The 27,978-nt window shown below is 37.4% G+C and overlaps 2 protein-coding genes across 2 annotated transcripts; one reads left to right on the top strand and one right to left on the bottom strand.

Annotated features, from left to right (window-relative positions):
• The first annotated feature begins 623 nt into the window (after positions 1–623).
• slc49a3 (solute carrier family 49 member 3) lies at positions 624–11,290 on the top strand. Its single transcript, XM_051918491.1, has 10 exons — positions 624–1,104; positions 3,146–3,304; positions 5,000–5,216; positions 5,304–5,380; positions 5,473–5,610; positions 5,781–5,897; positions 8,375–8,527; positions 8,602–8,759; positions 8,871–8,983; positions 9,345–11,290. Exons 1-10 carry the CDS (start codon positions 943–945, stop codon positions 9,509–9,511), a joined length of 1,461 nt encoding a protein of 486 aa, XP_051774451.1. The 5' UTR covers positions 624–942; the 3' UTR covers positions 9,512–11,290.
• On the bottom strand, positions 10,915–27,582 carry LOC127525712 (nuclear cap-binding protein subunit 1). Its single transcript, XM_051918490.1, has 23 exons — positions 27,351–27,582; positions 26,554–26,645; positions 26,342–26,442; positions 26,077–26,233; positions 25,886–25,993; positions 25,690–25,811; positions 21,946–22,015; positions 21,271–21,486; positions 20,426–20,523; positions 19,561–19,624; positions 19,328–19,438; positions 19,100–19,164; positions 17,713–17,775; positions 17,516–17,590; positions 17,290–17,393; positions 16,939–17,061; positions 13,023–13,125; positions 12,741–12,834; positions 12,552–12,655; positions 12,350–12,467; positions 12,079–12,222; positions 11,672–11,785; positions 10,915–11,579 (listed from the first exon to the last, which is right to left on the bottom strand). The coding sequence occupies exons 1-23, from the start codon at positions 27,382–27,384 to the stop codon at positions 11,466–11,468; spliced, it is 2,394 nt and encodes a 797-aa protein (XP_051774450.1). The 5' UTR covers positions 27,385–27,582; the 3' UTR covers positions 10,915–11,465.
• Between the last annotated feature and the right edge of the window lie 396 nt (positions 27,583–27,978).

The raw sequence follows: 27,978 nt of genomic DNA, 5'->3' as shown, positions 1-27,978 counted from the left end.
TACTAAAATAAAAAGCACATTCCAAGAATATGGTACTCTTTAGTCTCTTACGAATTTTTTTTTAAGAAATTGAGACGCAAACAGCTCAATAAATAAATAAATAAATAGCACATCAAATAAGCTTAAAAGATTTTGGCCTATCTTAGGGTCCTTGGGAATAAGTGTTTCCAACATTTAGTAAAATCATACCACAATATAATCATTTTGACATGGTCTGTTCAATGTATATTCGATTGACTGTAGTAATTGCCAATGACATAATATTTTTCCCATTACAAACATTCCTTAAACTTGTGACACCCTGGAAGCTCATTTAGATGCTTTAATTAGCCTAAATCATTTTCTTAAGTTTATCAATAACTACAAACCAAAATTTGGTCACAATAGCTGATGATGATGAAGATAATACAAAACCCTTAAAATAAGTTCTGTTCTAATAATACTAAACAAACATAAATAAAGACCTGGATCAAAAGTCTATGCATGAGATGACTCTGGTGTAAATGAATGTAGTGTTGTCATATTTCTTAGAATCAAATTGTTTTGGAACTTTTCTTAATGCTGACCAAACTTTGCACTTTCAGGAAACCGACCGGCGCTATGACAGTGAGCCACGGGTTGAAGGGAGTGGTGATGTGATTGTGGATTGGATGTTGTAATGTTGAAGCCGCCTAACAACTCTCATTCACCGGTTTACTTGGCTTACATGCGAAACCAAAACCACAACAATGGTCTGTTTTTTTTAAAGATAGACGTGCTCTTGAATTTAAAGAGTTCACTGCCTGGAAACTCTTGGAAATGAAACTGGTTATTTGTGATTTGTGTAGATTGTTGACAGAATTGTTTTGGAACCAAATGGATACACCGCTCAGGACGATTTGAAATTTTAAGAGTTTTTAAAACTCTTTTAATGTGATCTGGTTGAGGTTCGGGTTTGTTATCATGGAGGATGGAAGCGCGGAGACCGAAGCGCTCATCGGGAATTCGAGTGAAGATGTTCGGTCTCACCTGGACGGAAGAAACGCTGCTGCTGAGTTCAAAGTTTACAAAAGGAGATGGTTTATCTTGTTTGTTCTCTGCCTGCTAAACTGTTCTAACTCAATGGTAGGAGGCTATAACCATACAATTACAAAGTAAAAGTCAAAACTAAAGTTTTAGTTAACTAAAGTGGAGTTGTGCTAACAGAATATTTCCTCACCTTAAAATCGAAATCTACTTTCTTCATATTTCTGGTCTTGTACTGTACACGATTCATCAACGATAAACATTGTTTGCCTCCTAATCTTTCATGAAAATGTTCTGCATTTTTATTAAGTAGAAATATGCCAAAAGAATATATCTGAATAGATCTTGAATATATATATAGAATAAACCTGAATTACTCCGCCTCTACAAACAACGTTCGTTTTTGCTGACGTCACGAAACCCCTCCTCAAAGCCCCTCAGCCAGAGTTGCAAAACTGGTTTTCGTTAAACACGCAATGAAATTAACATTTTAGGTTTTATGGCCTTTAGTTTATGCCTGTTAGCTTTCACCTAGTGTATATGTATTTAACAAATATAAATAATGTACAGTCTTTTTCTTCCTGTAAAACGATTTAGAAAATGTTCACACGCTCCACTAGGGGCTTCAGTCTACAGGGTCATAACAAGGTCTTCCTAATAGCCCAGCTGTAGTAGGACATGGATATGTCCCCCTGAGGCTATTATCTCTGAAGAGGGCGTGTGCCAGAAAGGGGCTTGTCAATCTTAATTTCGCACCCTTGGCTCCAGTGGGACTTGTCATTTGCACGGACACCATTGTATATGTGTTACAAGGCCAAGACGTCCAAAGCTGTTCATCTGAAATACGAGAAATGTACATCGTGTCTTGGCACACTGTGTTAAAGCTTAGCAGATGGTGTAATTCAGGGCTTATTTAAAGATTACAATCTTGAGGAAATCTGATAACGGCCTAAACCTGTAGATGTGGTTCAGGATTGTAGTCCCGTGCATGTGTTAAGAAGGAAGTACAATCAGCAATGGCAGTTCGTTTTAGGAAAGAATCTTATGTTACACAAATGATTTTACACTGACTGTGAAAACAGCATCTATTCATTTGAATTAATGTGAAACAGCGTCCCAGTAAGTTGTGCAGTGGTGCATGAAATGACAGTATTGTGTTTTGGGATCAGCTGACTGCCATCTGTCACACGCTGCTGCATACATATAGTATTCTTGATAGCAAACAAGGCTTTTGTGTGTAACAGTGTAAATGAACAATCAAAAACATTGCAAATGGTCACTGCACTACAAATAATGCTTTTCAGGGGCGTAAAGTACTTAAAGTCAGCATGAAATGGAAGATGCGATAGTCTTTTCGTCCCTATTGTGACGTGTATCTGAGTGAAGCGGCTTCTCGAACGAGAAAAACTGTAGGGTGGGACTTGATTCTGTCCATCAGGAATTGATTAGATGGTTGTGGTTTGCTATTGCTGTGATGTCATGTGAGTGACAGGTTGTCCCGCCCTCGCGCCAGTAAACACGTCATCACAGAAGAGGTGTCGCTGCAAGAGGGAGGGGTAGTTATTTTTTATTAAAGATTACGAGGGTAAATGAATTTTTAAAAAAAATAAAAAATTGATGTGCACGGATAAATCGTATAAAATAAATACTGCAATATTCCATAAAAACAGGAACTGTCCATTTTCATTTCTTCATTACTACTCTAGTACCATTAAAAGTGAGTACTTGTAGTGTTACTAAATTACATTCCTAAGGGTATTCTTTTTTTTTTTTTATCCTTAAAATCCCAAATTCTAAACTCAAGTATAATTTCTCAGTACGATTTACACCCCTGCTGCTAATTCACATGCACATCAATGTGTGTTTGTCTTATTTAGCTCATGTGAGAGGCCCTTCTGACCTGTGGTTTTTGGTTTTTGCAGCTTCAGCAGTTAAATGTTGAACTGAGATTTTGTGTCATATGAGCAAGCTGGTCCTGTCTCATGCACTTCATTCATTTTATCAATTCAGCCATATCAAGACAGCAACAGAAATAAAGTATTGTCTTATATGTTATATTGTTGTGAACTATGCATCTGAATAACTCAATGTACAAAATGTAGCTACACCTTTATCTTTATTGTGTTCAATTTCTCCACAGTCATGGCTGACCTTTGCACCCGTAGCTGACCAGACAGCACAGTATCTGCAAGTCTCTCTAAATCTGGTCAACTGGCTGTCACTAGTCTATGTACTGGTTGCCATTTTCTTCAGTTTGATCACAACATGGGTGCTGGACACACTGGGACTGCGCTTCTCGGTATACAGAGACATATTACTCTCTACCATAAGAATTAAGCAAATCTAGTTAAGTGTTATATATATATGTATATGTGTGTTATATAAGGGCTAACTACAGTTTTTGCCAAATACCATTATTAAAGTTAGTGTTCCTACTGTAAAAGCCACAAACCAATAATGCATCCTTTTTGGCAGTGACTAATATCACAGTTTTATTGCAAGTATAATTATAGTATGTGTGGTATTTTGGCAGAATTTTTGGTTAACTTAGGCCTACCTTCATCTTTTAAATATGGCATGGTGACCATGCCCTATTTAAAAAATAAAGGTTAAAATGAATGTCTTATAAAACTGTGGAATAACCGATCATATAGTTTTCAATGACAGTGTATTTGTCCAAATCGTTTCAGGGTTTTTTTTCTTTCTTTCTTTCTTTCTTTTTTTTTTTTTTTTTTTCAAACTTACCGACGCCACTTTTTTTCTGCAAAGCCCGACCTGTGTAACGTTTGTCTGTACGGTAATTAGATTCCGAAATTGACTGCCACCTAGTGGGTACCTCAGTGTAGCGATTCTTTAGTAACGTCAACGGAGAGTATTATAAACAACACAAATAAACGAAGCGGGGAAATAATCATAATTATAATTCTATCATATATAGCATTATATTATTATATAGGTCTATCAAATAAATACACCACCAAGCGTACGTTGATGGTTAGCCGTAATGCGCATGCGCTATTCGTCCGGTTTGCGTCTAGGACCAACTGTTTTGCGACTATTAAAGTTTGCTCAAAATTTAGCGTACTTGTCATTTCGTCAAGTAATGCAACATTTTATTTCTGTAAAATAAAATATTTTAATACAATTTTATTTCATTGACCCTTCGCCGGGAGTTTAATTGACAAGCGATCTAACCAATCATAACGCCGAATCCGCCATTTTGTCCGACAAAGCATTCAGGAGTTAGAAGATTAACCTCGGTGGACTTGAACTTGAAAAATGATGTGTATTGACATCTTTCCACGTTTGAAACAACATTCTTTCTCATGTTCATTCATGTTTATTTGATGCTATAAATTAACTAGTATGAAGAGATGATCGGTTCACGAGCCGCTTGAGCTGAGGCGTTACAGCGATCTGTCACGACACATTAAAGAGCCACAAAACGGTTTTTATTGTTCGAATTTCTTAAAAAATTATACAATTTGAAAGCTGGGACTTTGTTTCATATCATAAGCAACCTGCTCTGTCTTGTCTGTCGACGTGTTGTCAATGTCCTCTTTGCTCCGCGATGTATTTTTCACTCTGTGCGGCGTGACAGCGCCATGGCTTGTCGGACAAAGCAACAGTAACTAAGGGGGGCAGGTCTTTGCGAAGGGTCCATTGTGTTGTTTGGGAAGAATACATTACTCATGGAATTAACCTTAACAAAAGATTAATCCATTTTATCCTATTTATTTATTTATTTATAACATTTATTATTATAAATTATTATAATGATTATAACATAATTTCAGCTAAAGTGTTCACCGAACACAGTGCATAATTTGGGATTTGGTGGGAAAGACTCTCTGTTGAAATTGTTCATGACATATAAGAAAAAATGACAGATTCTTCCTGTGGTGGAAGGCGAAAAAAGTCCACGGGGTCAAAAAGTCCACGGGGTCAAAAGAAACAGCCTTATACTTTCCTTTCTTTCTGTCTTCTGAAACAGTTAATCATGGGCTCATGGCTCAATATGTTGGGCAGTGTCCTGCGTTACGTTGGTGTGCTGAACTGCATCCCAAAGTGGGCCGTGTTCCCTATGGTCATGGGAGGCCAGACGCTGTGTGCCTTCGCCCAACCTTTGGTCATCTTTGCCCCCACCAAGCTGGCAGCTCTCTGGTTCCCTGATTACCAGAGGGCCACAGCTAACATGATGGCTTCCATGGGTAACCTATTCACCCACAGCTCATGCTTTATATGGTATTTATTTCTATGTACGTAGAATGATAATATTCTTCTCTTTTGTTTTCCAGCAAATACTGTTGGACTGCTTTTTGCGAATATCTTCTCTCCCATGATAATTAGTTACAACAATAATCTTGTTATGCTGGTAAGACCGTTTAAGTCAGAACTTGGTCACAAAAAAATTTTAATTCTTGTCTGATCTCTAACAGTCCTGTCGTCTCTCTGTCTGGGTTGTAGCTCTTTATATATGCTATACCTGCCACCGTAGCCTGTTTCCTAGCAACAGTGGGGATCCGTGAACGCGTTCCCCCAACACCCCCCTCTGCCAGCGTGGTGACCTCCAGCTCTGAACCTTTTCTACAGGGAGTGAAACTGGTACTATACACACTTCTGAACAAACTGACATGGCATACAGATCTCACAACAACTCTTTACTGCATGGCTAATTAGCGTTTCTCAAAAATGTATGAAACAGCTTGTGGCTTTTGCCTGTCAGTTCATACTGCTGTCTGAGATTCACTGTATTCTGTCACTTTTATTTACAGCTACTGACGAACAAAGCATATATGGTCCTGCTGGTGTGCTTTGGTTCAGGAATAGGAATTTTCACTTGCTTTTCCACCTTTCTGGAGCAGATACTTTGTGTTAAGGGCTACTCAAATGTAAGAACCCAACACGGGATTATTGCCAACACAAAAACCCAAAAGTTTACCTCAAACTGTAAAGCCAGCCTGTGCCATAATATTCTGAATAACTAAAATCAAATGTTTAAAACGTTAAAAGTTTAAAAACATTTAAAAAACATAGGGTGCGTCTCAATCATCTCCCTAGTTCAGTAGTCAGGGCACTGATCAGGGAGTCGGCCATTTTAAGAGCTGTCTCAATCGCAAAATCCTTCCAGTGCACTGGAATTTTCGCTCCCTGAAAAATCCCACAATGCACCACAAAAGCCAGGGAACATCGATGCTCACTATGCTCCCTTACGAGAAATTGTCACATTTTTTGCAAAACATAAAACGCACAAGCCAACTTAATAAATTTAATGACACGCCATAGAACATTTGCAAAGACAAACTGTTTTTTGGTTTTTTTTTATTATGTCTTCATAAACACATCACTAGACAGGTAGTGATTTGTGAACACATCTAGTTAATATAATTAATATTTGGCTTAAATGTAGTAAGGATATATGCAACAGATCAATGTGTTTACACAGCATAACAAATAATATCAAAAAGATATAGGTCCAGCCATTTGTTGATTAATAGTTAATACCACAACATTCTACAACATTGTACGTTGATGTAATATGTAGTTATGTCACCGGAAATTGAGTAATCACTGTCCCAATGCGTAGAGCCAGAGTCTGGTGCCCGGATTCATCTACACGATATACTGATTCACTAGCTTGGGAGCTCTGGAGCTGATTGAGACGCACCCCTCGTACTAAACATACACTCCTGAACAAAATCTTAAGACCGGGGGAAACATTACAAGTATTCACATTTTGCACTATTGGATCATAACCAGGTTGTAAGTACTGCTTCAAAATGCCAAAAGAAGAAACAGGAACAAGAGACAAAAAATAGAAAGTATGCAATTTATTGAAAACTGCATTTAAACTCAACAGGCTGTTCATCAGCTGATCAAAAGTTTAAGACCATAGCCTTAAAAAGTAAAAATCTGTGCAAAAATAGGGCTTTCATGTCATTCTCCTTCAGACTTCACACTGTCTTGATCCCCTGATGGCAAAGGCAAAAAGGCCTTCTGTCTTTGAACGTGGCAGGATTGTTGAGCTGCACAAGCAAGGGCTCTCGCAATGCGCCATCACTGTCGAGGTTGGACGCAATAAGACAGTCATTTTACATTTCTTAAAAGATCCTGAGAGATACGGGACAAAAAAGTCAAGTGGTAGACCCAAAAAGATTTCACCTGCACTGAGTTGGAGGATCCGATGGGCTGTCCGTGAAGACACAGGCCGATCCTCGCCCCAAATTAAGGCCCTTACTGATGCAGACTGCAGCCCAATAACCATAAGACAGCTTCTGCGAGAGAAGGGCTTAAAGAACAAAAAATGTCTTCAAAGGCCACGTCTCTTCCCATGCCACAAACCTGCCTGTTTGGAATTTGCAAGGGAGCACCAAACATGGGACATTGAAAGGTAGAAGAAAGTTTTATTCTCTGACGAGAAAAAAAATTAACCTGGATGGTCCTGGTGGCTTCCAACACTACTGGCATGACACGGAGATCCCACTCTCCAGTGGGAAACCAGTGTTTTCTATGCGGCACACTAGAGGAGGCTCCATCATGATCTGGGGTGCTTTTTCCTTCAATGGAAAATGGAGCTTCAGGTTGTGCAGGAGTGTCAAATGGCGGCTGGCTATGTGGACATGTGGCAGCGGGCATCCCTCTTGACTGATGGCCCTCGTCTGTGCGGTAATGACTGGGTCTTTCAACAGGACAACGCTGCAGTTCACAATACCCGCCTGACGAAGGACTTCTCCCAGAGCTCTTTTGGACCATCCCGCGTGTTCCCCTGATCTAAATCCCATTGAGAATGTTTGGGGATGGATGGCAAAGGAAGTTTACAAAATGAACGTCAGTTCCAGACCATGGATGCCCTTCGTGAAGCCATCTTCACCACATGGAGCAACGCTCCCACCAGCCTCCTGGAAACAGTCAAATCAAGCATGCCGAAACGAGTGTTCGATGTGATCAACAAGAACAGTGGGGCTACTCAATACTGAGTCCTTTTTTGACACTTTTAGTTCTGTTGTGGGGTTTTTTTGGGCTATGGTCTTAAACTTTTGATCAGCTGATGAACATCCTGTTTAAGTTTAAATGCTGTTTTCAATCAATTGCCTACTCTCTTTTTTTGTCTCTTGTTCCTGTTTCTTCTTTTGGCATTTTGAAGCAGTACAAAAGCACAAAATGCGAATACTTGTAATGTTTCCCCCGGTCTTTTGATTTTGTTCAGGAGTGTATATACAGGATGGATGGATGGATGGATGGATGGATAGATATAGATGGATGTGTAACCGTTACATTTGATCACCTGCCAAGTTTGTACAGTATTAATAGTGTTAGCTTTGTCAAGTCAAATTATATATAAATACTCTTTGTATTTATAATGTGACAGGACTTTGCAGGACTCTGCGGTGCAGTTTCCATTGTTTTCGGTGTTCTGGGTGCCTTTTTCTTGGGCCTGTACGTGGACAAGACCAAGAATTTTACAGAAGTCACTAAAATAAACATGTGTCTGACATCTCTGGGCTGCTCTGTTTTTGCTGTGGTGAGTATAGTGAATGATCTCAGTGTCGTTAATGAGTGCTTGACCTGAGATGTTGTCGTCCTGCTCTCTGTCAGGTTTCCCAGTTAAGTGACCAGAAGATCATCATTGGTGCAGTATGTGCGTGGTTTGGTTTGTTCGGGTACTCTGTATATCCCATCGCCATGGAGCTCGGAGTTGAATGCTCGTACCCTGTGGGTGAAGCAACATCATCTGGATTGATCTTCGTATCTGGGTAACTTTTGTTTTGTTGTTTTTTAAACCAATTCTGTGACTAAAATGCTTCACTTTAGCTCTTTGAACGTTTTATAGACTAAACTGATGTTTAATTTGATGTTTTTACCAGACAAATTCAGGCCGCCCTCTATATGCTGCTGCTTCAAGCTCTGGCCAAACCAGTGGCAGATTCTCCATTATCTGTATGTGCAACTGGAGCGGATGCCAATTTGAGCTGGACAGGTGAGTGTTGCACTTATTTGAAATAATTTACATACTGTTTCACTGTGCAGTATGCTGTAAAAAGCATGGCAGTATTCCAGTGGTGATTAGTTTCCTCCCACCATGCTTTGCAAGTCTAGTGTAGTTAGTGCACTATTTTCACTTCATCTTTCCAGCTAAACTGAATCCTGTGTGGGTACTAGGGAAAACATTTAAAATGGGAACATGTCCAAATTAATCCAGCCTTCTGGCTTTTCCTGGTCGCTTGATGCCTTGATGAGTTAATGATAGAGTTGAACTGAGCTCCAGGCATTCATTTGTTTTTCTCTTGCTCTTTCTCCTTCTCCTATTTGCACACTCACACACAAACACACATTGATAGTGCCAGTGCTGGTGATGGCAGGCCTATGTGCTCTGGGCACCTGCTGCTTTGTTGGCTTTTTCCACACGGATTACCGGAGACTCCGTGCGGAAGCCACAGCCTCACCAAAGACAGTGACAGACCAGTCAACAGGAGGAGACACCTGGGCAAACAGCACAGATGCATAAAGAGACGAGCTGATCTAACAAGGAGAGAAACCACTGATGACAGTGTTTACGCACACTTTAAAAAGACTTTTACCTCATTTACACTGAAAGGATGTGCCTTAAATGCTAGTTTGTTTTACTTAGAAGTGGTACTACCTCAACCTCCATTAATGTTACATAAAACCTCGTTATGCACAAAAGCATTTCTGTTTCTGTTAAAGAAACAGAATAGATTAAGGTACAAACTTTTAACCAAAACCAAATGTTTTATGCAATTTTAATCTCAAATGTTTTTATTGCAAAAAAAGGGTACAGAAAGATTTCTAACTGTTATTAAACGCATTTTTTACAATAGTTATTTTATGAGGCAAGTAGGTAGTTAGAAATTAAAAGTTAGCAACTAAGGCTATTAGTTATTTAATGAAAGAGATATATTTGAGTGCAATAAAATGTCCATAGGACTTACTTTCTACCAAGGGATAGATCACCCAGAAATGAAAATTCTCCCCCTCAAGTTGTTCCAAACCTGTATACATTTCTTTGTTCTGCTGAACACAAAGTTATTTGGAAGAATGTTTGTAACCAAGATCATCTCACCGTCCACTGACTACCATAGTGGGAAAAAAATACTATGGTACTCAATGGGGGGCGAGATCTGCTTGGTTACAAACATTGTGATGACAAGATTTTCCCCTTTACTGAACTATTGCTTTAAGTAAGGGTAGAAATAAAAGATTGCTGGGTTCAAGTAATCATTCTGTATATAGCTATACTAACATTTAAACTCTGGTATTGTTGCACATATTGCAGATTTATGCAATACTCAATTCTGATTGGCCATTGCAACATTGTGTGGTCAAAGTTTTGTATGACTGCTAAACTGTATATGTGACCATTATCTCATTCACTGCAAGTTTTGTTTCTAAAAGAACTTTATGGTCTTTTTCTTCTCACTCAAGTGAAGTAATATTATTTCTAATCTAGATTTCATGGCACATTTATTTATTTAGCAAGTAGCCATGTAACAAGCATGGTAATGTACAATAAGATGGTCATTTTCACAAAATTAACTCCAAATGGGTGCTAAGGACCCATTCAAAACACATACTATACATTATCTCTTACCAAATGTCTACCTATTCCTGCTAACTGTACCAAAGCATTTGCTATTTTTTGTTTGTATGTAATAAAATTAATTTTATACAATCCAGAATACTGTTTATGGAAAAAGTCATTGTTCACCCAATACACTCATCTATTACATTATCTTAAAACAATTGTCAATCATACCCAAAACAAGCAAACATCAGTCCACAATGATGTTAAAGGCTTTTTTTCTTTTCACACTGTTAAGAATAACCACAAACATCATTGATTTGCTTTTGTAAAATCCCAAGATCAAGAACAAAAGACATAAGCAGGGCTGATTTTTTTTTTTTTTTTTTGTATTTTTGTAAAAAAAAACAACAGAGAAAAGAAAAAGAGGAAGACATTTCTTTGTCCAAAACATGGCATTAGGGTGGCAAAAGACCTCAATCTGCTTTACAGAGGCAAACCATTGATAATGCAGAATCACTTGTGACCCAACTCGACAACCATTTTTCAATCAAAATGACATAAAACGCATAAAAATACAGCCGAGTAGTTTCATACCATGGTTGTTTGAGTAAAACAATGTTCTTCGTCATGGTTTTCTAAACAGTGGGCATTTTAAAAAGATCTATACTCACCACAGAGCCAATGACAATGGGTTAAAAAGAAAAAAAAACAAAAAGGAAAAAAACAAAAAAAAAAAACAAACACACGACACAAAAAGGAAAAACTACAGAAACATATCAAGGGCCCCAAAATAGGTCTGATATTTCCCAATATTACTAAAGAAAGCCATCTCCAATGATTCTAATGGATGTTGCTAAACCTTGAAATGCCACATAAACAGGCAGGTGTGATAGTCTGAATGATGCACTGTGGGATCTCAGAGCTGAAGAGCACAAAACTGCTGGTAAACAGTCAGGATGTGATGGTCGAGCTCAGCGGTGAACAGCAGGTTCTCCAGGGTGCCCATATACTGCTGGATGATCACATGATGCTGTGGGTGACAAGATTGAAGCCAATTAATAAGGGCTGTTAGATGACCAACAAAACGCAATATAGATCAGCAAACATATGGATCAGGACTACCATGAGGAAGATCTGCTGCAGCCTCTCGATGCAGTTCTTGTACCAGGTGGTGTTGATGTCTACGCCACTCGTTTCACAGCGAACCAGGTGCTCTGTCAGTAACATAATGAAGCGCTGAAAGAGAGAGAAAGATAAAACAGTTCTTTTGTCATCTCTTAGCTCCAGGCACTATGTCTTCAAATGTCATAATGAAACACAAAAGGCAAACTAAGAGAGAAAGACATGAAATGAATAATGTTTATTCTCTCCTGACAGAAAGGAATAAGGTGTAAATGGAGTTGTGTCATTACCAGGGACGCATCTTTTTTTTTTTTTTTGATAATGTACCTCTGAAGCCTCTATAAAAAAAAAAAAAAAAAATGTACCAATAAAATAGGTCAAATGGATGTGCATTGTCATGGGCGCACCTGGAAAATAACAAGGAAAAGGTTCTTCTGCTCGCTCTGGGCTGACTCGACTTTCTCCTGCAGCCTCTCGATCTGTTCCTCCAACTGACCCTCCTCATCCTCATTGTTCTTCTCCATGTCTTCTTCATCACCGCTGTCCCGCTGCTACAGAAAACAAGAACAGCTTAAACCCTTACAAAAGTAACAGTGAGGGCAGTCAGTCCTAAAGATAGGAACAGCAAAGACCATGTTCACACGTGTCTTGGCAGTCAAAAAGATGTTTCTCTTCTACCTTTTTGTTCTGTTGCTTCTCCAGCTTTTCTTTTGCCTCATCAAGCTCTTTCTGGATCTTCTGCACATGTTTGTTCATCTTCCGGATGGTTGAATGAAGAATCTCCCACACATAAAACCTGCATAGACCCAATGAACATTAAATCAATAAATCACAGCTGCAGTTACCCCACCTGCACATGTCTGAGTGTGCTCAGGTATACCTGGTGAAATCATGAGCCATTTCAGGAGAGAACACCCAGTTGGCCACGGCCGCACAATCCACGATCTGGGTCCGAATAAACTTGTCCACCAACACTGAGATCATCTAAGAGAGTACGTTGACAACATGAGCTTCCACAGATGCCATGAATGACATGCAGTAAGACAATAAAACACAAAATATGTCCCACCTCAGGGTGGTTCTTCCAGAACTCGTACAGAACCCGGAGGATGTGCAGCTTCCCCTCATCACAGTCTGTGAGGGCCTTTAGAACCTCATGAAACCTGAGAGAGAAAAGACATGTGCCCATCGTTGTTTACCAGAAGAAAACACCTGAGCATTTTACAAGCTTTGATACATTCTCAATGATCTGTGCTTTTAGCAATTACAGGCGCCTTTTGTGAGCAGAAGGAGAGGGAACACAGAGCCAGCCGTTGGCAGGCCTGTGTGGGGTTTGGCAGGAGATACTCACTTGGCCAGGGCACTGAAGGAATGACTGAAGGACTTTGCAGCCAAATGGAGCAGCGTCTGCAGGAACACTTCAATCTTTAGAGGGTTGAAGCCATCGCCCTCATCTGGACAGAGAGGAGCAGTGCAGTTAGATACAGAACACCACACATTTACATTTATTCACTTAGGAGGCACTTTTATCCAAAGTGACATACAAATGAGGAACATCAAGTAATTTTTCACAAAAGCCAGGTATACTCATAGCACACATTGCCAAGTTCAAAGTATAAATGACAATTCTTTCCTTTTATGACTAAAAGTGCTTTCTAATAACCTAATAAAGTCATTTTGTTTTTTGAATGCTTTTGAACTAAATCTCATGCTCTCCAAGGCTGCATTTATTTGATAAAAAAAAAAAAAAAAAATACAAGAAACAATAAACATTTCTTATCAATGTTGATACTTCAGGATTCTTTAATGAACAGAAAGTTAAAAAAGAACAGCATTTACTTGAAACTTAAATCTTTTGTAACATTATAAATGTCTTTACTGTCATTTTTGATCAATTTAATGTTTCTCCCTTGCTTTAAAAAAAAAAAAAAAAAAGTATTAATTTTAGGGATGTTCCGATTTTTGTGCCCCAAGTCACTGGATATTGAGTATCTGCTGATCAATCCGATTCTTGCATTTTCTAGCTTTTTTCTGCTTTGTGCACACTTCAAATACATTGAAATGATTACAATCAATCCAGTGTATACAGGGCCATGCAGAGAGTTTCTCAGGGACAGGGGCTCAAATGTCTATCACTATGGAGTAATTCCAATATAACAATTACTACAGTAATTATATTTATAGGCCAATTTTATATATGACATTGTAGTCATTGTAAACTGCCTTTGTGGTCACAATTATGAATATGGGACTACTGAAATAAACGTTATGTATTTTATATGTACAATAAGTACAATAATTGCAACAAAAAGGAAAAAAAAGAAAAAGAAAAAAAGTAGAGTTTAGTATAGTCCGAAGCAAGACGCAACGCGTTATAGCAAAAATGTCTCAGATAGTCTGAGACAGATAAAAAATTAAGTAAATAAATGACTTTCGAGTTATTCATTACAAAAGTGCACATCAAATATGCTAAACACTGCGTGTGTGAGACATGCTAGAACAGACCCCACTGGTTCTTGCACATCACACATGCACATTTCAGCTTTTTTTTCCCTTTTAAATGGCAATTGGCAAACCCATTTAAAAGGTGCACACCGCAACCTACTGCACGACACCTGTGTGACAACTGATGTAAAATAAAGGACCATGCTCAGGACAGCCGGTATCGATCAGTTAAAAATGAACAATGCTTAATTGGCCCCGATACCGATCCTTGAGATTGGCTCAAGATATCCCTAATTAATTTATTTAAAAAGAAATCTTACTTACCCCCCCACCCCCCCCCAATCCCCCATCTGCCACAATAATGCATTATGTAAATACATCATAAATATATTGTTAATTAAGCACATCATATAATTAATTATATAACATTTTTTAGGGCTGTCTCCTGATAGTCACCTAATCATTGGTCAACTAGAAGAGGCTTAATCTACCAAAATTTTATTAGTCGGTTAGTCACAGGGGGAAAAAAACCTCATGGTGAAGTCACGCAGTCCATGAGGTAAAGATCATTAACGGCGGGTCCTTGTGGTAATTACAGTATGTCAGGCAGGAAATCCAAACGTTTGCCTATCATCCATCACCCTCAAATATGGCTTATCATTTGAAACATGCAAGTAGCAGCAACTTTATATGTCTGCTTACTCTAACGTTAACCTAGATAAATGTGCGCTATTACTAGGCATATATCCAAGTGTTTGTGCGGAGTGTAGAAGCTAAAGTACTGTGCGCTTACTGCATGACACGGAGGCGCCGGCGCGATAGAGGTATAGCGTATAGGCTACTTGACTCACAGACATGCGAAATATATCTATAGAAAGCTTGAAATGTCTACTTTTAAACGAACCAATTCAAATCTAAAAGAAATACTCTCTGCTGATGTAATAAGTGTGAAATGTGCATTTCTCTCCAGGCGCGTTACTGCGGAGATGGTGAGGCAGCATCATCAACATCTATGCAGCCGACACCGACTCAGAAAACACTAGTTTATTAATTAAAATTTCCCCTTGCTATTTTTTTCCAGACACATTCATAATCAACTTTTGCCGGTGCTTTGTGGCAAGCTTGATGTGTGCACTTGAGCACAGAATAGGCTATATTACACCTATATATGGGTCATTCTACAGAAACGTCCACTTTTCTGTCCCTAGCCTTTAAAGACATATTACACTTAAAAAACACTTTAGGATTACAATTTTTTTATATTTTAAAATGAAATAATATGTTATTTGAACAATTAAACCTTCTTGAGCCATCAATGTGGCAATATTTGTTTTTTAATTAATTATAAAAAATCCAGCACCACAGAAGTGCTCGTCCCCACAGTCATATACAGAGGGAAAGTGCTTTATTTTGAGGTCAGAAACAGTTTTTTTCTACCATTTAAAATACAATAATTATACATAACTATCAAATATATGATGTAAATGACATTAAAAAACAAACAAATGCTAAATAAATATTATAAAATATTAAATGAAAGTAGTGGTCCCCTGGAGTTGTGTCACCTTTAACAAAAATCTCTTATTTTGAAATTTAAAAAAAAAAAAAAAAAAAATTTATATATATATACATATATATATATATATATATATATATATATATATATATATATAATAATAATAATAATAATAATAATAATATCACACTGATGACATCACTTGACTTCCTTCTTCCTAATTCCTGAAGATCAATGAAGAAAGGCCAATTGAATGTCCACTATCTCTTTTCAGTTATAAGAAATTTTAATTAGAAAATCATAATTTCATAAGCTTTTAGTTGAAGTCACTGGTATGACCTACTTTAATGTTAGGGAATTTTAAAAAAACTAGAATACAAATGGATTAAACTACTTAATTTAGTGAGTATAACATGATTGACAACATGTGGTTTGATACCTTGCAGCAGCCATTTTGTAAAATGCATTTTTCATGAAAATTGTCACTGGTGTTACCATTTTTATGAAAATTGTTACTGGTGTTACCGTTTTTTGTCTGTCACATTAAATAAAATGTGTTATATGTGACATGATAATGTTACATCATTGAATTCTGCTACACTCAAGAATTAAGATTTAAATAATTGCATCATTACTTGTTTATAACTGTTTTTCAAATATTTTCATTGTTATAGCAAATACATGGTTGCGCAAATGAACTAACATCATTCAATCACACTATTAACTAACCTGATTAAAATAACACAGAATCTTCATATTTTTTGCATTATCATTATTTTTCTGTAACTGATTGCATGTGCTGAAAAAAATTGAGAAATAATATTTCATAAAAATGTTTAAAATTGCCAGAGAAGGTAACACCAGTGACAAAAAAAAGGTACATGCAGTCTTTAAATAAATGCACAAAAAAAAAAAAAAAAAAAAAAAAAAATCATTAAGCTGTTATATGTGTGTATTCATAAAGTCAAAGGGTAATCTAATAGTCATCTAAGTTTAAATGTTAGAAAAAGAAATACATTTTAAGACATCTTGCCATACCAAAAGTGGACGTTTCTGTAGAATGACCCATATACTAAACGCTCATTATGGTTTAGTATTCTCCTCAGTATATATTTAAAGTAACTTAATTTACATAAATGTGAGAAATAGTTGACTAATGGCTTAAATGAATGACTAATAGTAGACTAGAAAAATCTTTAGTCGGGAGCAGCCCTAAACCTTTTAAAAATCAACTGATAGCCCTAGACTAATGATGTAAGACTATGATTGGCAAGTGATCAATGCACAAAACCAAAGGCAGACCCACCATCATCATCATCCTGGTTGGGATTAGGGACGTCTTTTAGAATAATAAGAATCTCCTCATTAGACGCCCGGTTTTTGATAGCGTTACTCACTGTGGTTGCCACAGGAAATCCTGGTAATGAAGCTGAAACAGAAATTAAAAGACAAAAACAATTACTCTACAGCAATATCACAACTATATTATAATATTTCTAAATACAGCTGTAAAGATCATAAAACTTGCTGGCTGTCACTTTAAAAATGTAAAATTTAAAATGGAAGATTTTGTTTCAGTGCAAACATGTATACATGCATGCATATAAATATAAATGTATGCATTAAATCACAGATGTGTTCATGCATCTGAACATACTGCTGTTCTCCTCTCCATATTTATAAAAGCACAGAGGCTCAGCAGGGATCAGGGCAGAGAAACTTGCAGGAACTATGTCCACTATCCGCTGATGGTACGACAACCTGCAGGTTTATAAATCAAGGCTCATTGTTAATAAACAGAACAACATGTATTAACTAGGTCTGAGCAGCTATTATAAAAAGCTGCAATGCAACTGAATTGAAAAGATGTGTGTGAAATTTACCTCATACACTTTTCCAAAACCTCTTTAACAAACTTGGGTTTGGGCTTCTCAAGATCTTGAGTCAAGCAGTCAGCCCTGAAAAGATCAGAGTTCAATACTTAAATACAGTGTCTTACACACAGAAACAATGCACAGCCTGTACAAATATAAGAGAATCAGATCAATGTGATTCCCAGAAGTAAACAGCTCATCCTCACCAGTCATCCCAGCTCCATCTGAACTGGAAGTTACTCAAATGATGCGAGAACCAGCTGATGAGTCTGAAAAGCAGAATAATTCACCACATTCAAGAAACATTAAAGAGACAAAAGCTTTGAAGATTCTCAGGTTTCATTAAAGTCAATCTGAGGGTGCTTTCACAATGGCAGTATAGTTTGAAACAGCACGGTTCACATGAAAAATGTATCAAGTGAAAGCTGTAATGCAGACACACAGAGATACCGAACAAGAGACTACCTGTAGCAGGTGGTCTGAGGCCCTGTTTACACCTGGTATTAAGATGTGTTTTGGTCGATCGGATCACAAGTGGACAAGGGAGACACATCCCCGTTTACACCTGGTATTTAAATCCGTCTCTTTTGTCTACTTTCAACCACTTCTGTCCTGATTTCTTCAAGGGGAGGGTCTATGGGCAGGAAAATGTATGTTTTTTTTTTTCTCAGATCTTTCGATCTAATGGACAAAATAGGCTTGCGCAATTTACATATGAACGCGCAGACACAATGGAAAAACACAAAACTTGGGATTTCAGCCAACAAAGTTTAAATCCCGCACTTCCCATAATGTTTACGCATTAGATCATCGCATTTTGTGATGTTCAAACACATGAACGTTTACAAACGAAAGCAATCCTGTCGAATGCATTTTTGACTACCACTGGAAGTGGTCGAAAGTGTGTTTTCCACCCCATTTACACCTGTATTTAGCATCGTCCACTTGTGATCCGATCGACCAAAGCACATCTTAAAACCAGGTGTAAACAGGGCCTTAGTTCGGTTGCAATGGAACTGTGGCATGGTTCGTGTCAATGTGAAAGCAACTGGGACTCAGGTGCGCACTTGTTCAGGAAGAAATGTAACCTGTGCATGCGTTTTAGTCGATGACAAGGTCAGTTAAAAAAAAATACAAGTAAGGGATGACATAAGAATTACCTTAGAAAGGAGCAAGAGTGAGCATGCAGTGTAATTGTGGAGAATGAGTGTAATCAGAGTGGAAACTGAATGGCTCGCAATCAGCTTTCTCCTCAAAAGAGTCAGTTTGCAAGCAGCAGAAAGCCGCCTTCATGCGAAGCACATACAGAAGATGTAAGTGTCGTTCACTCTGCTGCGCACAGAATCAATTGAGTGTGAAGCCAGACCAGGAACAACCACACTCGGATTGCAGCAAAAGTGCCCAGTGTGAAAGACCCTGAATGTTGCTAAAATTTTAAGTTTTAAGTTAATGAGGATTATATTTAAACTGTCATCATAGTTTTAGATTTGGAAAATTCAGCTGGGTAACTTTACTTCTTGATATTAATTCAACCAATGTAATCAACAAATGTGTATGGTTTAGCTATCTATTCAACCTCATATTCAGACTCACCGGTCTATACAGCTTGTGTTCATTGTGTCCAGCCTCATGTACATCATTTCTGTGGCTTGAGCGAGCTGAATAACAGTGGGTTAAAGAGAACTACAAGAGCAGGGGACACTCATCCCATGTTTACACAAGACTAAACGTGGGTCCCCCTGTCAGAGCTGTGGTGCAATATCTAGGAGGAATCAATTAATAACATAAATTCACATGACTTTCAGTCAACATGAAGGATACGACTTGCGGTAAAGAGCCCGGTTGCAGTTTGCAGAGCTCAATGAGCAACGCAGTGTACATGACATCAATGTGAGGAGGAACGGGCAGCTGGAATAACTCGCCAAATATCACCTACGGAGAGATAGAGACAGATATAGCATTACACTAAAACAACATTTCCATTTACTGTACAACAGCTAAAATATTTTGCCACATTAACAAATAAAAATGATCAACATCACATTGCTATTTACCTCCACAATATGGTAGTTAAGGGGTATCTTGTTTTTTCCAGGGTAGCTGAGCAATTGGGCAGCACTATGATAGAAAAAAAGAGAGGGAAAAACAACAGTTGAAGGCCAAGTATGTAGACTAGTGCCTTGTCCAAATACACACACTTGCGGTCTTGGCCACTTGAGAGCATGTGCACGCAACAGGAAGTAAGTGCGCAAGACTGTCCTATGTCTTAAAAATGCCAAAGTGCAGTGCCCTTAATGCACACTAAACCTACACTATCGTAGAAGCGTTATTCGAGGCCAAGCGTATCCCGTCATGCAGTATGTTTGGGAAATCACGTGCCCCGAAATCACGAGATGTCAATGAAAACATTAAATTCAAAGTTATATTAATCAACTATTACATATAATTTGGTAGTAAAACAAAGTGTTGCACATTTTGTTGGTGTAAAGATGAATAGGCTGTGTGTATTTTGTACATTTGCAAATGCTTTTTATCGCTTAATTAGAAGCGCAACAATTTCAATATTGTCTTCTGTTAGTTATATAGTGACCAATAAACAGATATTTAGAAGTTTATTTTAAAATGCAAAGTATTAAAAAAAATAGTAACTTTAAACACTTGCATTTTTTGCAACGCTGTAAGTGTGTCCCATCAGGTAATCAAAAGTTCTATACACACTTGCAATCTTCACACCTACTTGAACACTTGGGCCAAATACAGGAAATATGTCATGTAAGTAGACAAGTGGTCAAGTGCAAAGACAGCAAGTGTGGGTATTTGGACAGGGCATAGGTTTCAAATGAAAAAAAAAAAAAAAAAAAAAAAAAAGAAAAGTAGGCCTTCAAACTCTATTGCTATCAGCATATGCAGATGACTGACCAGGTCTTCCTCTCCCTCCAGTGAGACTTGATGATGCAGTGCAGGTTCTCTTCAATCACAAAGCGCTCGACTGAATGACTTCCTGGCATCACTGGCCCCTGAAAACAGATAGACAAACATTAACGCACTTACACATACAACTAAAGACAACAGCATCCACAAGAACATGAATGAAGTATAAACTGTTACAAAGGATTTCTATTTCAAATCATTGTTGTTCTTTTGAAATTTAGATTAATAAAAAAAAACTCTAAAAATAAATAAATAAAATAAAATAAAATAAAATGTATCATGGTTTCCACAAAAAGAAAACATTAAGCCATTACAGGAGTCATTACAGGAATAAATTACATTTTAAAATATATATTCCAATAGAAAATAATGCAATTTTAAATAGTAATATTTTAAGTAGTAATTTCAAATAATCTTTTTTTTTTTTTTTTTTTTTACTATATTTTTGATCAAATAAATCCAGCCTTGGTGAGCATAAGAGACTTCTTTCAAAAACATTTTAAATCTCACAGACCTCAAACTTTTGAACGGTAGAGAGGTTATAAAGTTTGAGGTCGGTGAGATGTAAAATGTTTTTGAAAGATATCTGCAGTATAAAAAGATATTTTTTCTTAATTCCTGCTGACATACAGTTTGCCACATGTGTGGAAAAATAATATTAACTAATAACAGCACAGCCTAACAATCACGATTACTTTCTCTTGAATATTCAGTTTCACATGGAAATACATCATATTATGGAAGTTAAATGAGCACAGTTTCATGTTTTTAAGGTGGACGTATTGACATTACTGTAACTACACTACAAAGTGGATGTAAAAACATTACTGTACCTCTGGGGCATCAGTGTAGTCAAACATGCGGAAGACAACATGAGGCATGGGGTAGACAGCATCATCAGAGTGGGCTGGAGGTGTGAAAGGGGGCAGGTTGTGCTGCAGGGCTTCACACAGCACACTGTCAAATGCAATATAAGGCCGCAGGATATGACGTTCCTGCCAGCGGTCCTTCTTCAGCTTCTGCACCTGGGCCCAGAGACAGTCCAAATACTACAGAGAGAGACACAGAGGAAATTAATTTAAGTGAAAAGATAGAGCATCGTTTCTCAATTGGTAGGTTCTAGGTCTATTCTGACAGAAGCAAAATAGGCTTATTAACTGTTAAAAGGGATGAGAAAGCACTTTCCACATCTTTTTTTGTTGATGTCAAAGGTTGTGCTTCCGATCAAGCTCTATGGGGCAAATTCAACTGTCGCTTTGTAGAAGCTACTAAAATTAGAAGCCAACATGGACTGGTTGCGGGATGTCCCCATCCTCAAAATACATGATTAAAACACAAAATACAACCCAGACTACATTAAATACAGTTTATTGGTTTCAATTGTGTTGTGTCGCCACTAGCTGCCCAATGTCCTAAAGTAAAACCAGTTAAGAACAACTGTGATTGGCATTTTGTTAGTGCTTAGTTAAAGTAGCAGGCCTGGATGAAGCGTGTAGTATGACTCTCACCTCTTCCTGTGGATGGGGCTTTTCTGCGGTCCAGACCTGCAGCATGGGAACATGAGTCTTCTGACGCCGCCTGTAGCAAAACCCAGATCATGACATTTCACAGAAGACTCCTTCGTACTCTACCACCATAACCACATTTTAGCCACATTTTCAAACCTTATAATATTGACAAAATTATTAAATAATTGACAAAATTATTAATTATTTAAGATACACATTTGTAGTTTTAAAAAGAATGTGTTATCAAAACTGGCACCTTTTCCACACATTATAAAGGGACAAAAAAAAAAAAAAAAAACTTGCTTGTTTTTTTTTTTTTTTTTTAACTCTATAAAACCTACTGTATCATATTTGATATGCAAATTTCTAAAGCTTCTAAATTATCAACATGGTCAAAACCTGTTGTCTATAATCTGCTACATGACTTCTGTCATCTGATTGATAGTTTACACTTTTTTAGCAAGTAAACAGCCTTTTAGTATAAAACATCCCCTTCAGGTTGTGGTTAAAGGCTTGGTTCACCCAAAAATGAAATATCTGTCATTAAGTACAACGAAATTACCACATTCAATGTCCAGAAAAGTAGTAAAAACATCATTAAAATAGTCAACATGACTACAGTGGTTCAACCCTGATGTTATGAAGTGACAAGAATGCTTTTTGTGCGCAAAAACAAAAAAATAAATAACGACTTTATTCAACAAATTCATCTCTCCCTTGTCATTCTGTTACGCTAGTTTTCGTTGCAGCGTTGCAGCGCTTCCAGGTTCTACGTCCTAAAGATTTCTGTGCCAAAAATACTCTTCCAAATCCTCACGAACTTTTTTCCGAGTATGGGCCTGAGTGACGTAAACAGGGGCGGAATAAAAAGGGTGCGCGTGCACACGTCGACCAGAGAGAGAGCAAGAGCACGCCCATCAACGCGCGTTCGGCTTTACGGAAGTCGTAGGCAGCGCTGCACAGGTCACAGGACTTCACAAAATCAACAATGTCACCAAAGAAGTGTTTTTTGGTTGTGAGGGAAAGATAACCTTGCTTCCCAAAGAACCCAGCATTAAGTGGAGCTAAGAGTTTTGTGCTCACGCATTACATTGATGTACTCTCGATATTTGTCATTAAAATAACCATAGAAACTGATAGTTGCAATCACGTTTTTATTGGTTAAAATGAATGGAGAATATCTCGTGTTTTTCCGTGGCTGTTCGAGCCCTCGGGATCGGCGCTTATGGTTTCATAAACAAAGCCCAGTTCTACACTGGATTTACAGATCGTTTGAAACTGAAAGACGGAGCGGTCACAGCGATAATGATCCCAGTCATGAGTCGGAACCGCAGGTGGCGAGTAAAACTGCTTCAAATGTCTGTTTTGTTGGCAATAGGCGCCTAAGTGCATATAATGTAAACAATACGAATGTATAAATTCATTATTCATCATTCACTATACGCTATATTCATTATAGTGATTCAAAAGTTATCCATGGATAACGCGATGGTGTATTGCACGTGTTTAAATATATTTGTTTAGCAGACCATTGATAGCTTGCAGCCGATCTCAACGCAAAAGCTGCACGTGCTTGTGACAGCTCGTCACTATCTCCGCTCACAACGACACGCCTTCAGGCACTCGGCTGTTTTCGGAAAGACTCGGTACAGCGTATGTATCTTTTATAAATATGATAAAACTAAAGACTTTTCGGTGATATGAAGGATGCTATACTACTCTATAGGTACTTAAGATTAACATGAGATTGGCAGAAACTGTGTGTGATACCCCCCCCCTTTAAGGTTGAACCACTGTAGTCACGTTGACTATTTTAACAAAGTTTTTACTACTTTTCTGGACAGTGAATGTAGGGCTGCAACAACTAATCGATAAAATCGATAATAGTCGATAATGAAAATCATCGTCAACGAATTTCATTATCGATTAGTCACGTCTGCCCACCGTGCACGGAAAACTTCCACCAGTCACGTCAATTACAGCACTGAATAACGCATTTCTGTGAACAAAATGCATCTAAATATAGTGGAGGATAGTGGAAATGTACGTGATCCAAGCTGCCCAAAACATGAGAATTCTTTTTTTTTTTTTTAAGCTTCAAGCTAATGCATTAGCGTTATGTTTAACATGTTTGTCAGATGCTTTGACAGATGCGTGTGCTGTTTAATGTGTGATAAGTTTTGCGCTGAGGAAACGTTCATTTTATGGTTATATCCTTATATGCAAGTGTTACAAGTTCACGCGAGTATATCCATTTTGCACGAAGGCTTGTCCTGACAGTCTGCATTAAACTTAAGACTTTATTGAATGGGTGCCGACACGCACCGGCGGGAGGGCGACAATTAATATTCAGCTCAAAAATATTCATTTTGCTGAAATATCTGTTGCTGGACGTTAAATTTAGGTTTAAATGTCAATGTGTAGTTCAAGTATTTTATGAGTGGTAACTGTAAAGGGATAACAACGTGTAATTGAATAAATGTATGACATTTCTTACATTTACAGGATAAAGAAATGACAGTAACAGGTTATCGTGTCCAGAGTGAATGTGTGTGTTTCTGCAGAACATTCCTCTTATCTGTTAACACTGAGTTTGTGTTTTTGCTTTTTTTAATCTTTATTATTATCTTCATTATTATCTTCACTTTTAATGTAGGGATTTGAACTGTCTTTTTGCTTCATGGCTCTTTCACATATAGCATAGATATAGATATATTCACTATATGTTTTCATAGCATTCAGTTTGCACGTTTCTTTGAAGGACAGCATTGGGCAGGATGTAGAATAGTGTGGAATAGTGTGAAAAAAAGAAGAAAACTGGGCTTTTTATCCGATTACTCGAATATATATTCGGCCAACTAATCGATTATCAAAATAATCATTAGTTGCAGCACTGATTGAATGTGGTAATTTCATTGCTTTCAATGGAGGATAAAAAACCTCTCGGATTTCATTAAAATATCTTAATTTGTGTTCCAAAGATGAACGAAGGTCTTACAGGTGTGAAACGACATGAGGGTGAGTAATTAATGACAGAAATTTCATTTTTGGGTGAACTTACCCTTTGATGTGTCTTTTTGTTGTGAAATCTTTACTGATTTTTATAAAGTCAATGTAAGAATAACTAATATTGTTAGTAATATTTCAAGATAAACACTTGCTGGGCTACAGCAACTTAAGTTTGCTTGATTATCCATACATTTCGTAATAATCTCTCATTGTATTGCATTGCATTATTGTTTTGCCCCACAACAAAAACTACAGAGCATAAAACTAAGCATTTAAATATCATCTAACTAAAACACATTATTGGGAGACTATATAGAGTGACAACTGATACAGTCATTTTATGTAAGTAGTCTGCTATACTGTATAGAGATCCTATTGGTTTGCATTACAATTTATCAGAAATTCATCTTGCCTTTTGGTCATAAAAATATCAGAATATTTAGAATATCAAAATAAAACTGAGAAGCTTTTTTTTCCTGAGTATGAGCTCCATATTCTTTATTTTTATTTTATTATTTTTGTCTAAATGTTCCTTTTCTATAAAAAAAATATATTTTTCTGACTGTTATTTCATGTCAGGCATTATAGGGTTACTATCACAGCCTAACATCAAATCCTGATGGTTCTACATTATTTCTCCACAAATATCTCATGCCATCTTTTCATGCATTTCCGTATACTACATGTTACTACATGTCAAATGGGAGAAATGATACAGCTGAAAGAGGAACCTACTTTAAATATCCCTCGATTTGGTTAAGCAAGCGATCCATTTCTACATCCTTCTTCTCGTACAGCTCCTTGCCAACCCAAGGCAGACTGGACAGCACAACGTACACATACCAGTCAGATCGCACCTGTAAGAACACATCTGTAAGCCTCACGATTATCCATGAACATGATTTGCGAAGCTGCCATGGATCTTGTTTACCTGTGGTATGTCTTCTTCCTGTGTGACACTGACAAAGTTCTCAAACATAGCAACCATGGAGGGAGCCGCGATGACATGACAGTTCACCAGATCACTGAGAAAGCGCACCTGCAGAGCACATGAGAAATTAAACACCATCAAAAGTTATGAAAATGCTGTAATGATTTTTTTTTTTTTTTTTTTCTTCATACCAAGTAAACAGCCTCAGTGTAAAGGTTTGATTTTAGTGTCTCCTTGAGTTGTCGGATCATGGCCTCCACAAACTCTCCTCCAAAGTTGTAATTGCGAGCATTGAGAAGTCCAACCAATGTCGTGTAAACCGTCAACTTCTCAGGCAAAAGCCTTGCACTGTGCAAAACAAATAAAATGAGTTATATACAACATCCGCTGCATATTGAGATTCATTTTTCAAGCAAAAGGAAACTAAACTGTATATTTAAAGAGCAGGTCACTTACACAGCACATAAGATGCGCAGGATTTTGCTTTTATAATTAGGGAGATCAGCCTCCAGGACACCAGCAAGACCCTCCAAATTGCTCTCTAAGGAGGACGTACTCTGGAAGCATACAAATAAAAAATATATATTAATCAGTTGCCTTTTGTAAATTGTAATTAATGTAATTTAAACAGCACTTCTGTATAATAAATAAAGCATGTAATACGATACCTTCTCTCCCACACGACATATCAGTGACTCCAGGCGGTCTTCAATCTCAATGGGTTCAGACGTCCTCCTCCGTTTGTGAGGCTGAGCGCCGGCTGGAATGAAAAGGTTAAGAACATAAGTCCTATAGGTGAGATTTCAGGTATTTATAAAAGTGACTTCTATCAAAAAAAATTATATTATCCTCCAAAAAGGATGTAGGTAGATTTTATAAGTGACACGTTTCTTTTATTCAACAAAGTGAACTGTCATGGTGACTTGAAAATTATTGTCACTTCTAACTAGTATGACCAACACAATTAGATGGATTTGGTAGTTCATGTTTAGAGTAAAATATAAACATTTAATGTTAAATACAAGTAATATGAAGTACAATGAAATGGTATTGAGAAGTGCAAAATATAAGGAGCAAAAAAAGTGCTGGCTCTTGTCAAAAATCCTAAAAGAATAATAGAATTTCTAATAAAATTTGAATTTAACCAATCCTACTAATGTCATTATGTTTTAAAGGAGATTTGCATATTGCCTTAAATTATTATAATCAAGCTCAAAGAGCTTGGTTTATATGAAAGCTTCCTATCTGCTCAAAAAGTAACATTTAATTGGTTACTTAGAGCTTTTTCTAAATGCAAATGTACTTCATGCAAATAAACAGACTACATATGCCAAACACTGCACCCTTCGGCTGCTATATAGTCAGCAACCTGTATTAGCATTCATAACAGTAAACAAATACACAATATGAAAATTACATAAACATATCTCTGTCAACGTGCATGCTAACACGCTAACCCACTCACCATCACCCTCATCGCTGTGCCTTCGCCTGGACATTTCTCAAATTTAATATTCAGATCGTTGAAATAGTATGAAAGAAACACAAAGAATACACGTTTTGAAAATGTTATATATCCACTGAACCGCGTTCAGTAAAGCTTGTAGTTCTGAATGATAACAGCCGTTAGCCACACTAGAAAAATAAAAGCGGTTCGATTTAAGGAAAACACATCCGGTCGAGCAGCTGCGTCAACGGAAACACGTGTATTGCTGCGACTCGTGATAAGAAGTCCGACTCATTTCCGCGAATCGGTTCTTTCGAGCAGTTCCTTTCCAAACAATTCGAGAAAAACAGTCTATTATTTTACGCCATGTCGTAAAGATTCCTGGTCTTATTTTTTAAGATTACCTCCCCGAAATCTATTGCTTATTTATTTTATTTTTGTAGTTATTTTTCTCTTTTTCTCACTGAACTGACTTGAGCTGAATAATGACACCATTGTCTTCTGTAGCGCTACTTTACAGCAGAATTTGAATTTGTCTTATATTTAATGAACTTTGCATCAATGAGCCTTGTTTTCCTCTTTATTACTGCGAAGCTGCTTTGAAATAATTCTGAATAAAATAAAGCTGACTTGACTTTTACTGATT

The sequence above is a fragment of the Ctenopharyngodon idella genome, chromosome 14, assembly GCF_019924925.1.
Source record: "Ctenopharyngodon idella isolate HZGC_01 chromosome 14, HZGC01, whole genome shotgun sequence".
Classification (NCBI taxonomy): domain Eukaryota; kingdom Metazoa; phylum Chordata; class Actinopteri; order Cypriniformes; family Xenocyprididae; genus Ctenopharyngodon; species Ctenopharyngodon idella.
This window is presented reverse-complemented; position numbering and strand designations above follow the sequence as displayed.